The sequence below is a fragment of the Panthera tigris genome, chromosome A2 (genome assembly GCF_018350195.1).
Source record: "Panthera tigris isolate Pti1 chromosome A2, P.tigris_Pti1_mat1.1, whole genome shotgun sequence".
Classification (NCBI taxonomy): Eukaryota; Metazoa; Chordata; class Mammalia; order Carnivora; family Felidae; genus Panthera; species Panthera tigris.
In genome coordinates this window covers 117,427,939-117,441,298 of record NC_056661.1, presented here as the reverse complement: position 1 = coordinate 117,441,298, position 13,360 = coordinate 117,427,939, and the positions used below count along the sequence as shown (strand labels likewise).

General features: G+C 37.0%; 1 protein-coding gene across 4 annotated transcripts in view; it reads left to right on the top strand.

The window, feature by feature from the left end:
- SKAP2 (src kinase associated phosphoprotein 2) overlaps positions 1-13,360 on the top strand; it is a 194,147-nt gene that overhangs the window by 102,384 nt on the left and 78,403 nt on the right. For all 4 annotated transcript variants that reach the window (XR_006211749.1, XM_042968681.1, XM_042968675.1 and 1 more), the window contains exons 5-6: positions 3,698-3,775; positions 5,276-5,359. Coding sequence is in view for 3 of the 4 variants with exons in the window: in XM_042968681.1 (XP_042824615.1) it covers positions 3,698-3,775; positions 5,276-5,359 (162 nt within the window). In the remaining variant the exon portion in view is untranslated. The remainder of the gene's footprint in view (positions 1-3,697; positions 3,776-5,275; positions 5,360-13,360) is intronic.

Here is a 13,360-nt window from a genome sequence, read left to right as displayed (position 1 = left end):
GTCAGTATATGCTTATTGTCTCAGAGTACCAAAAACTTGTGGCCACTTAACCTATGAAGTAATTGTCTGCCATATAAATAGGCTGCCCTAGAGAATGGGTTAATTTTTTTTCTCCTCTTAGTTAGAATATAATTTCTTCATCAACTGACTTTCACCTAACCAAAAGGAAATCTTTGAACTGCTTTAAAAATAACTATAATGCTTAACTCATGCAGTTACCAAGTCATGCTTTTTTCCATCTTTCTGATTAAAATTCTCTAGGCATTGTTAAGTAGTCTTACATTTACATTGGAACCCCTTCATTTGTATTAATAGGTACAGTTACACTAACATGTAGTACTGATATTTATTTGTGATGATGAAAACTAACATTTAATAAAAGCCTACTATGTGCCAAAGGATTCAGGCTCCGTGCTAAACTGATTTCGGGGACACGGCATGAATTTTGATAGTGAAACAGAACTGGCAGTGTAATTGTGAATTTGTTGTTGTGTAATTGGCTATGTTGCATAGTTTCCTGTAGTGAGATAATGTAATTTTGGTGTTTGGCAAATGTTTAGCGGCTCTGTGTTGTTGCCTGCCAGACAGGTTTATATTAGCTTTACCTTCCTTTTCTTCGTGTATCGTTGTACCTACATTTGCAGACTCTTAACTCTTTGGATCAATCGGAATGTTCTTCAATGGTGACATACCGTTGACCGTTGTAGGTGTAGTGATATGAAGTCTAACTGATGTGAGAATGCATGTTTTTTAAAGAGAAATTACTACTTGTCATATCTTGTTACCAATTTTCAATTTCTACCATTAAAAAGTATGAAGTGTTTATATAGTTATGGTGCTATGCAAGTAATTCAAATGGTTCTTCTAAGAACTTAAAATCTAAAGTCCTTAAAGGGATTACTATTAATACACCTTTTTTGAAAAAAATTCACATGTGCACATTAATGCACATATAAATGCATATAAAAACATAAATAAATACACTTTAAAACTTCACACGTGCATTGAGCAAATCCTAGATATTGGACAAATAGCAAATTTAGGAAAATGAGATTTCAGTCAGAAAAACTGGATTTTTTTCCCCCTTTAGGAATGACATAAAAGATTTTATATTAGAAACATGAAATTGAAGTTCATAATAAGTATTGCTTATGACATCAAATTTTATTGTGATTTATCAGGTGGAAATGTTTAAGCAAAAGCACTAGGTTATGTGTATATTCACTTACTAACTTCTCATTCCCTTTTCATGTTATTACTCCTCTTTCTTCTCTCCTCCTTTTTTTTTTTTTTTTTGGACCAGTACATTTCTAAACTGGAAAATTATGCTAAAGGCACCTGTTTCCCTTCAGAAAAAAGTTTTCTCTTAGGATTTAGAGTGTTTATTTTTTATGTGAAGAACATTTATTATGCCCCAATGGAAGTGAGAGAGTCATGGGACGACTTTGCAGTGAGCCTTATTAGCCACGTGGAAGTAATTAATGCCTCCCCTGGCCAGTTAAAGCAGCAGCATCAGACCTTAAGATGGAAAAGTGGCCTCTTCTTCTACAGTTTAATTTTATCTAAGACGAACAGTGCTTTAGAGTTTGTTTCCATCATCTTAAAGATACAGAAATATTTATAGGATGTGTGCAGTGAATATTCTTGGTTTTACTACTGTGAACAAACCATTTGTAAATTTTTTCATGACATGCAATAATCGTGTTAAAATATTTAATGAATGCGTTTGCCTTCTCATTCTGAAATGCCACCCATATGATGCTTCTTGCAATGAGATTTTGTGTAGTTGACTTAAGAATTCTACATCCCAATTATATAAAAGCCTGAGCACAAGCAAAGAGCAACAGAAATTAAACTATGATCCTGCTAGTTGGAAAAGTGAATCCTTTATTTTCAGGAATCTTATTTAGAAAGAAAATTTTCCTAAATAATTTTATGTTAGCTAGAATTTCATGTTTCTATACGATACAATATTTCTGTTTACTTTTTGTCAGTGTAGCCTAGGTTAAAAAAAAGTGCTATTAGTCATTATTTTTTTCTTTTTTAAACACCTAAATCAAACCATAGTTACCTTCTTTAATTTAGTGGTTGACTAGGACTTGTTCACAAAAATAAGATTTCTTTATGTGATCTTTATTTTATATACAAAAATACTATAGTAAATAACTTTTACCTTTGTATGGATCAAATTTATTCTGAGAAAAGGAAACACGGATACATTGACTGAACAACTACACAGATGTTTACATTGGCTCTCCCTAAAATTTTATATACATTTCAACATCAGTGCACTGTGTAAAGGTATATTTTAATGATAATTGTTTTGGTCATTGAGTAAAATTGATCTGCCAGGGAACTGAACTTGGTACTTTAATTAATTAATTTTAGAGAGACAAGGAGGGAGGGAGGGAGAGAGAGAGCAAGAGCGAGCAAGAAAGAGAGAGAGGAGAGAGAGAATCTTAAGCAGACTCCACGTGCAGTGTGCAGCCCAACACAGGGCTGGATTCCACGACCCTGGGATCATGACCTGAGCCAAAATCGAGTTGGACGCTCAATTGACCGAGCCACCATGGTGCCCCTTGGGTTTAGTTTCAAGCTGTATTTCTTAAAGACAAATATCTTTATTTTAAACATTATTTCTTGAAGAAAAACATCTGATTTTATAATTACTGTGATCCCTATACTATTGTTAAAAAAACAAAAAACTTAACCTGGTAATTCTGTGATGAATCTGTACGTAATAAACTTCCTACTATTTGTACATAATAAATTTCCTTCCTTTAAAAAAAACACTTTAAAAAAAGTCATAAGCTATATTGATGTTTTTTCCATTGGGTGTATTCCACAAAAACTTGTATTGGATTGGTTGTTTTCACTTGTTAGAATTCTAGTAAAATGCTGAGATAACTGTATTATATTTCTAATGAAGTTTGTAAAAATATTGAACACTTGTGAAATTATTGAATAACCTATTATGCATGACCATGAATATATGATTTCTAATTGACTTAACTTTTGGCTTAATCTTTTCATTTTTTTGTAGGTATCTAATATTTGTTTGTGATAGTTCTTTTAGATCTTTTAACCTAGTTTTGGACTCTCAGATGTCCTAGAAAAACCTGAAGCATTCAGTTGAATGTCTACAAGGTTTCTCTTTGAGTACAACCAAGAAGAGATAGTATTTGCTATGTATTTAGGGAAACCAATTTTGGCATTTGATTTTTTTTGGGAAAAATCATTTTATGATTTATTTGGTAGGAATGGAGATACACAGATAAAAATCAACAAGCATTAAAATCCTTGAAGAGTTAATCTAATATAAATGTAAAGAAGCATATGTGATTTGTTTAAAATTCCTAACTTCTCTTTCAGGGGTTTATGGCATTTATTGATAATGGTTTCCCGATTGTTTCCTTATAGAAGGTAGATCGTAAAGTATTGCCCTGTAGAGATTATCTAGCTACATAATATTACTGTATTTGAAGGAGCATAATATATTAAAATATAGGAGCTCAGAGCACTTTTTTGCTCTTGAGATTTATAGGAGAGGGACAAGTTTATGAATGGACAAAGCTAATAGACTCGAATTTAAATAATTTCGGTAACGAAAAGAATGTTGAATCTAATGCAGTCTGGTACTTGGTTTTTCTAAGGTGGATTACTCACTACTTTTTTTCCCCTCTTCTACTTCCTACAGGAAACCAGTTTCCTCCAATTGCAGCACAGGACCTTCCTTTTGTTTTAAAGGCTGGCTACCTTGAGAAACGCAGAAAAGGTAAACTGTAAGATTCTAATGAAAAATCTTTAAAAAATGGCTTTATCCTTGCATAAAAGATGCTTGCAGTATACATGTGGAGCCAATATTCTCTTTAGGTGATTAAAGAGTTTTAAGACTGTAAGAAAATCTGAACAACATTATCCAAACCACAAAATACAGTTTTTAGTTCTATATAATTTTTTTTAAAGTTTACTTATTCTGAGAGCAAGAGAGAGAGAATGAGCGGGGGAGGAGCAGAGAGAGAGGGAGAGACAGCAAATCCCAAGCAGGCTCTGCACTGTCAGTGTGGAGTCCAATGTGGGGCTTGAACCCATATTTCATGAGATGATAACCCGAGCTGAAACCAACAAGTTGGACGCCTCACCAAATGAGCCACGCAGGCACCCCGCTCTGTAGGATTTTTAATAGAACCTTTGGTCAGGTTTCTGGTTGCCAATCTTGATTATTTGTAAATGATTCAGGAGCTGTTTCCTGCCTCTTAGAGGAGGGCTGAGGGCCATGACTGTATTCTCAAGGATGGGATTTCTCACCATTCTCCCACCCAGCTGAGCGGCAGGTTATCCCACACGTGACCTGGCTTACACCATGTCTGCTATGATTCCGATCAAGCCTGGCATATTGTCTGCCATTTTCTGTTATTCATTCAGTGTTCCTCTCCATTGGCCATGATAATTGGGAGTTGACCATATGGTCTCGCTCTTTCAGCACCAACATATAACGGAAATGGACTATGGAGGTGGTGGTATTATATGGGAAACAGAAAACAGAAAGTCCCTTCATTACCATTTTGCTTTTCTCCCAGGTAGTCCCCTTGGGCCTTTCTATTTATATTCCTTTTGCTTCCCTTGGTTTTCTTAGCTGAATTTTATTTTTTTTTTGAATTTTTTTTTAATATTTACTTTTGAGACAGAGACAGCATGAATGGGGGAGGGGCAGAGAGAAGGGGAGACACAGAATTGGAAGCAGGCTCCAGGCTCTGAGCCATCAGCCCAGAGCCCGACGCGGGGCTTGAACTCACGGACCGCGAGATCGTGACCTGAGCTGAAGTCGGACACTTAACTGACTGAGCCACCCAGGCGCCCCTCTTAGCTGAATTTTAAAGCTGAGGGAGATAGTAGCAGTCATCTAGGTCAACTCCCCCTCCCTCCCCCCCACCCTTTTATAACAGATGAGAAAAGGAGACCCAGATGAATCCCTTCTCTCAAAGCTGTGTAGTCAGATGTCCTTTTGACTGTCCCTGTCAGGAAGGTGTGTTAGCCACAAGTGTCGCAGTCCCATCTCTGCTTCACTTTATTCCTTTTTAGCTTTGTTTTTGTTTTTTGGTTTTGTTTGTTTGTCCTTTGGAGAAGAAGCTACAAGTTAATTAGTCATAGAATTTTAGAGCTGGCAGAAACCTTAGAAGTCACATTAACAGATTTTTCGTTTTAACGGTGTTACATTTATACTATGTATGTAATACATAGTATCTAAACTGTTCCTTTTCCCCTTTTATTGTAGATCACAGCTTTCTGGGATTCGAATGGCAGAAACGGTGGTGTGCCCTCAGCAAAACAGTATTCTATTATTATGGAAGTGATAAAGGTAGTATTGGGGTTCAATCATACTGACTTCTATTGTGGAAGGGTTTTAGGGGCCATTTTATACCCCCTTTTTAGTACAGAATAAACTGAAGACAAAGGGAGAAAGACTAACTGAGCATTTTAATATTTGCAGTCTAAGACTGTGTAATTCTATTTTGTTATTTGCCGAATGCTCCAAATTCCAGAATTCCCTAAAAGTTAACACAGTTGTGTTTTATTGAATTAGGAAAGAGATGAAAATTTATGTGGCTTTTCATTTTAGGAAATATTTATCATCCAAGGTAATGTAGAATTTCTGGAGAAGTGAAGACCATTAGGGGTGTGAGAGTTTTGAAGGGAGGAAAAGATATTTTTTTTTTCTTTCAGATGTTTTAAAAGAGACATTTAGATGAAATGAAATATGTGCAATACCTTTCTCAGCTTCTTTTATTTTTTTTATTTATTTTTTTTTAATTTTTTTTTTTAATGTTTTTTATTTATTTTTGAGACAGAGAGAGACAGAGCATGAACGGGGGAGGGGCAGAGAGAGAGGGAGACACAGAATCGGAAGCAGGCTCCAGGCTCTGAGCCATTGGCCCAGAGCCCGACGCGGGGCTCGAACTCACGGACCGCGAGATCGTGACCTGAGCTGAAGTCGGATGCCTAACCGACTGAGCCACCCAGGCGCCCCCAGCTTCTTTTAAATAACAACAGCAAACACCTATATAGAGAATGCTATTCTAAGCGCTTTAGCTATATTAACTGGTCCAGCAGCAACTCCGTGAGGTAGGGACTACTATTAGCTCTGTTTATTTTGCTGTTGGGAAAGCTGGGGATTAACTGAGGTTAAATAATTTGGTCAGGGTCACAGAGCTGGTAGGTGGCCAGTGTGGGATTCGAGCCTAGGCTTATGGTAGAGTCCACGCTCTAACCAGCAATTTGGAAACATTAAGACCATTTATAACTTTACTTGCTAATTAATACATCTCTTGATCACAGCTCACATAATTTTAAGTTCCGTATTTGAACGAATAAAGCATAAAATACTGAAATTTGAAGAATATCAGCTTCCTTAGTTTTGTTTTTTTTTCTAGGGAAAGCAAGTCAGAAGTTGAATATTATAAAGTAAAGGTAATGTAGAAATAGCTAGCATCTGTTTCTGGAAAGGACCCGTAAGGAGAAAAAAGGCATAGAAGTCCAGTGTCACTGATTCCCATGGAATCATGTACCTTATCAGTGTTTTTTGGAAGTTTTGTTTCATTTGACTTCACTTGCAGGGTTTAGGTTTTTTCCCTTACTCTAGAACCTTGCAGATAGGATCATTGTACATATTTCAGGTAAATTTGAAACACATAGGTGATGCTAGAAGCTGGTCTTACCTTTTGGCAACTGGCATTAACAAATTAAGAATTAACTTAGTGGTTAGTTTGCATTACATCACTAATTTACAATAGATTCCAACGGAACAATGGCATCAGCGAAGTATAAACTATAAACAGCTATCATCAGGCAGCCTTCTTTCTTCTGCTAAGGGTAAGTAGGTGATTGTATCAGAAAAATTAACCCAAGTTCAGTTATTGATTACCATAGGTCGTAAGTATAAATGATTATGACAAATATAGTATGCACACCATTGTGAATTGAGATCAAGATCTTACTTTTCCACAGAGAAAGACCTTCTATTTCATAATACTAAGGGAGAGAGGCTTTACCTCCTTGTCACTCCGGCTGAGTTAGGTTTCTCATTTCTCTTTTTTATTTTTTCCTTTATTTTGAGAGAGAGAGCACTCACGGGCATGTGCACACGAGTGGGGGAGGCGCAGAGAAAGTGGGAGAGAGAGAATCCCAGGCAGGCTCCAGGCTCAGCACGAAGCCCAATGCGGGGCTCCATCCTGTGGCCAAGAGGTCATGACCTGAGCTGGTATCAGGAGTCAGATGCTTAACTAACTGAGCCACTCGAGCACCCCCTCATTTCTAATTTCTTTAAGAGTCCATGACTACTAATGTTCGTTTCCTCCACTCCTTCTCCTAACTGGTATATACCAAATGTTAGGCCAGAGATTAGCAAGAACTTTCCCAAAACTTAAGGAAGGTTTATATTTGTTTCAAGTAAGTATATTTATTTCAGTAAATAAGTTCTAGTTATTTGTGGATGCTATTAGTTAAATTCCTACTTCTGTTCTTATTTGATGGGACCTTGTGGCAATAACATCTTTGGCATTTGTGTTTTAACCATTTTGTGGTACATTTAGCCACCTATACCACCACTGCTCTTTAAAAATTACTTTTCTAGTGTTCCTTTCTCATGTGGGTATTTGAAGATCTGGTGTATATTTCCATCAAACTCTTCCCTGTTGTTATGAAGTCTCCGTTGAGAATTCAGGTGTGTTTTTGTGGTTCTTTTGGCTGCTTCCTTTAGAATTTTTGGCTAGTTCTTCTTTGGGGGACTCAGAAAATAATCTGTCTTTGAACACTTTTTTAATTTGGCACGATGGTGAGTTCCTTCCTTTGTATCTTTTTCTTTCTAGGAAAATGTACCTGTCACGTGAAAGTTTTACTTTCTTTTGTGAAATTAGATAGCTGATTTGTACAGCCTGGTTTACTGTATGTATGAACCACTTGTCTAACGGTTGGAAAGAGCTATTTAGATATATGAGAACTGTAATCCTCCAGCTAAGCAGGATTTAGATAAATGGATTATAGAGGCACAGAAGGAGTCGATACCACTTACTAGGTTAAACTGTACTTTGTTACTATTTGACAGATAACATAGTTCACATTTTATAACTTACGGTGTGTGCCAAAAAACATTTTGACCCATCAGGGTAGTAATGGCTTAGAAAAAGTAGTTCCAGCCTCTAGGGAAAATAATGCACTTACCTTTGTACTCATAAATATCATTTATATGTATTATTCATGGTCATTGGCTGCCCTTAAGCATATATACAGTACATATTTTATCACTTTATGAAATCACATCCATCCTTTTATCTCCTTCTTCTTCCTTTGATTGTCACAAATCCTATTCATCAAACTTCTTAGGTCTTAGCTATTCAGAGTGCCATCAAGGTAGTCATTCATTCACTCACTCATTGATTCATTTTTTGGTTGAATAAATATTTATTGGCTAGTTGGTAGATACTAGACACTGAGGTTCCAAAGGTAATCTGGCCTTAGAGATACCTGAGAGGTTTTTTTAATGTTTATTTATTTTTGAGAGAGAGAGAGAGAGAGAGGGGGGCAGAGAGTGAGCGGGGGAGGGGCAGAGAGAGAGAGGGAGACACAGAATCTGAAGTAGGCTTCAGGCTGTGAGCGGTTAGCAAAGAGCCCGATGCGGGGCTTGAACTTACAAACCGTAGGATCAGGACCTGAGCTGAAGTTGGACGCTTAACCGACTGAGCCACCCAGGTGCCCCTCATTCTCTAATTATCACAGGAGGCTCCAAGAGGCTAATATGTATAGGATAGTAAGAGAATCTTTGTGTAATGTTTATCTTAACAATAGCTATATGTTATGTTAGTCTAATAGACCATATCATAGTTGTCTGATTTCCAGTTGTAGAGGAAAACAGTAGGTATAGCCAAAAAAAATAGAGGCAGGCTTTAGATTCCCGTTTTACAGAAATGCCTGTAATTTGTTCATTCTCCATTCCCTACCACCTCGCACTACCTTGTTTTTTAATTGCGTGTATACCTATGGTTGAAAATGTGTTCAAAAACCACTTGATTTTTATGCTTGTGGTGTAATTTTATTTTAAAGAAAAACAGAAGGTTTTGGAAATACCTCAGATTTCCTGTCGCAAGACCATATGAGCCACACTTTTAATTCTAACTAAAGTGTTTCCCTTTGGACTCATATATATTGCCCGGGTTTATTAGTCAGAGCCACTTGGGGCCCCTAAGTAACCAATATATATGTAGCATATAGTATTTTTCATTTAAAATAGTAATAATTTGATATTTCCTCACAGTATAATTCAAAACACCAGAAGTGTATTTCACGTGGCTGAATTAGCACTGGCAGCTGTATTTCTGTGAGCTTTACAGACAAGGAAAAATGTTCATATATCTTTACCTGAGGGCCTAGAACAACTTGTTAATCAGTTTGATGAAGTTTAATGCAAAGGCTTAGTGTTAAGGGGCATATTTTCCTCTTTCCTACTAATAATAAGCATTAAAACATATGGAAATAAGAGTTATTCACCCAGGAGAAAGGCCTTCTTAAATATAAGAAGCAGATGTTAACAAAAATTTCTGCACGCATTGTATGTCTTTCTCTTCGCTAGCCATTTGTACCAAGTTAACATGCTTGGTATAAACAATAGAAACCAACTTTGACTCTGCAGAAAAGGAAAATTATTGGGAGAATATTGGCTCTCAGGCAGAATTGACGGGAAGGCTAAACAATCAGGCTCAGAAGGCAAGGACTGAGAGAGGTAAGGTACCTAGAACTTCAGCCCAGTCTCTGCCCCCAACGAGAGTCTAATTGGGACACACTGCTGGCCCTGCCATTGTGCAATGCCACGGACACGAGGATGGTGTCAGAGCTCTCCCCTGATTCTTTTGTTAGTCAGTTTGGATTTAGGTTCCAGTTCAGAGCATCTGATTGACTGACCTAGACCAGGGAAAAACCTCCCTCCCTCCCTTCATCTTCTGTGGTGAGAAGCTGGCTCCGGCCCCCAACAATCTCAGGACTGACATAGGAAAGATACTTAGATGTCAGATGTCAGGCATCTTCAGATGACAAATGCCCACAACCTATAGGGATGCTAAATGATCTGAAATTATTTAGTTGCTGTATTCAGTAGGAATTATTTTTTTGTTATCTTGAAATTGGTAGGAGACTGGTTGGTGTTTTAAAACCTGTTTTCTGAGAGCCAGCAAAAAAGAAAAAGCAAGCATATTTGTAAGAAAAACGGGACTGATTGGATTTTGGTAGGTAGCGATGGAGTAGAGGGAAAGAATATGGGGCAGTGGATGTGGAAAAAGGAAGAAATCAAGAATGATGCTCCGTTTTCTGGTTTGGAGTCTTCAGTTAATGGAGGTGCCATTGATCGAGAAGGAGGACACAACAAGAAAGATCACATGTGTTGCAGGAGTGGAGATAAGGTGATCTCCATTGTGGGCATGTTCTCTTCATTGTGCCCATAAGACATTCAAGAAATGAAACATATATACTGGGCAGATAAAGATTTGGATATAAAATCCTGAAGCTGGACGAAAAATAGGGAATTATGAATCACAAGATACGAATAGAAGTTGAATCCTAAGGATTGGGTAAGATTGCCCAGAGAAAACCGTAAAGCAGGAAAAGAGCAAGATTTAGAACATAATGCATCATGGCTGTTTAAGAGATAGACAAAGGTAGAGGAGCCCATGAAGCAAGCTGAGAAAGTCGGACCCAAGTTGCAGAAGGAAATGCAAGATAGCATTCATCTTCTCTAGCAAGATTTCATAAATTACATGTTCTAGAACAGTGGTTTTTCAAACATTAGTGTGTGTCAAAATCACCTGGGTTGCTTGCTAAACCTTTGGTTTCCCACACCCACACCCAGAGATTTCCACACAGCAAGGGCAGGGTAGTAGCCATTTCTGCATTAATAGTCTTCCAAGATCTAACATAGTTGGCGATTCTTGAAATATACTTTGAGAAACAGCTTTCTAGGAGACAATGTGAAATGGCTGAAAAAACAAGGCTTTTTTCAGACTTAGGTTAGGGTCCTGGCTTTTATAATCTACTGGTTATATGGCCATGAGCAAATCAATTATTTTAAGATTTGTTTTTCCATCAGTGCTGGGGATGTAATAAATAACTTCTTCCTCTCAGAATTATTTTGTGGTATAGATGAGATATGTTATTAAATTCCTGGCCTACAGAAGGAGCTCAGGAAGTGTGAGTTGTCTTTTGGACACTTAGCAAACCCAGAACACAGCTGTAAACCTAAAAGCCAGGGAAAAAGTAGAAGGAAATTGCTATCATTAACCTCACACATTTTGTTTTGTAAGAGATCAGAGCCGCCTGCTTTTTACCTTGAACCTACTGAATTAGAATTGTGTAAAATTAAGTTACTGATTTAATAGATTTTATTATCTAGTTTCTCCTGGCAGACTTCAGTTCTGTAGACATTAAATTTGAACAGCATGATATGGGCAAGGTTAAAGTGTGAAATAGAAGCTGAAGGAAATTTGAAAGAGGGACAAATACCTCAAAAATCCTGAAGGCATTAATGTTATAAAAGCTAAATACTCAAATAATACTACTAAATTGTCAAGAAAATGTTAAATTATGTTTGAAAGAATTGTTTGAGAAGTCAGGGAAGTATACCTTTCAGAAAGATTTCCATTATAATGACTAACATTTTACAGATGTTTGGCACTTAAAGGAATAAGCTTCTGCTATTTCAGAAGTTCCCATAAATGCAATACCTATTAGTCTTTTGCAGTTTTGGGTAAATCAACTTATATGACTTAATTGGCATGTTACTGTTTTTAACACTTCGTCTCAAGTCAAGAAGTGTTCTTGAAACTATCCTAGAAGGCATTGTGGAATTAATCTATATATATTTTATTATGGATTGCCATATAATGCTATGGTTTTCTCCTTTTTCTCTATCTGGAAGAGATGCTAATGTGAAGAGAGAGGAGCAGAGTCTTATCAAAGCCATGACTACACCCATTTCATATCTTGAGTTTTTTGTCCCACATTGTCTGATTAGAAACATGGCTACTGGGGCGCCTGGGTGGCTCAGTCAGTTAAATGTCCGACTTCGGCTCAGGTCATGATCTCATGGCTGATGGGTTCGAGCCCCGCATCAGGCTCTGTGCTGACAGCTCAGAGCCTGGAGCCTGCTTTGGATTCTGTATCTCCCTCTCCCTCTCTCTCTGTCTCTCTCTGCCCCTTCCCCACTCGTGCTCTGTCTCTCTGTCTCTTAAAAAATAAACATTAAAAAAATTAAAAAAAAAAAAGAAACATGGCTACTTTATGGTCATGCATGTACAAAAGCTATTGAGAAAGAGAAAGAATTATGAATTTCCCTCCATTCTCTTCAGCCTTTCTGGTTCCATACCTTTACCCTCACTTGCATGCTTATATGATTATTTATTCCCAAATAGTCAACTGTCAGCTGAATAGGTCTAGGTATTGGTTTATTTTTATTATTAGTTTTACTTGGTTAGAAAATACCGCCTTTTGTCTTGTAGTCTTAGTCTTTCTTTGGCTGAGTGAGGTTTTCTTTTGTTGTATCTTTGGTTATCGACTCTGTGTTATTTGTTACTCTTCTTCTGGATCACCCATTTTTTCTTACGTTTTATTTTTGTTAGTCTTCCATGTCTATCATCTTTCTCTTTTGTTTCTCTTCCTCCTTATTTTTTTTTCCTACCTATTGGGGTAGAATGTTTTAGGTGTATCTGATTTGATTTTTCAACGATGTTCAAAATTTTCAACTTTTTATCACTTTAATAAATCATTTGTTTTGCTGCTGCATTTTTCATTTCCTTATACGGTATTTTTCCCTTATTTTTCCAGCTCCATTCCAGTTTCTGTCCCAGCCATCTCTCTTTTATTTTATATTACATTGTTTCATCTTTCATCTCTCTCAAATATTTTTTTTACTTTATAAAAGATGCAGAATAATTTAAAGTTTATATCTGTTTCTCCTTGTGTGCTCTTGCTTTCTATATCTTGAATGCTATGTTATGTTTTTGTAGCACATGGTATTTGTTTGATTTTCCTCTTTTACTTCTGTCTGGATGTTATATATCCTTGTCTCTATAATCTGGGGTGCTTACTTCTATGTTGGATTCGTGACCTTTCTCTGGCTTATCTCACTAGAGAGAGGTTGGTTATGTCTTCCTCTTAGATCCTAACAGAAGATCTGATACAAAGCCCCATAGCATATTTCTGGGGGTTTGGTCTAAAGTGGATCAGCAAGTCTAAGGAGAGGTCACCTAATTTGGCTGCCTGGTTGTCTTATTTCTAGATAATCTTGCGCAAGAAAGTTTCTTGCTCCCTGCAGCTCTTCCTA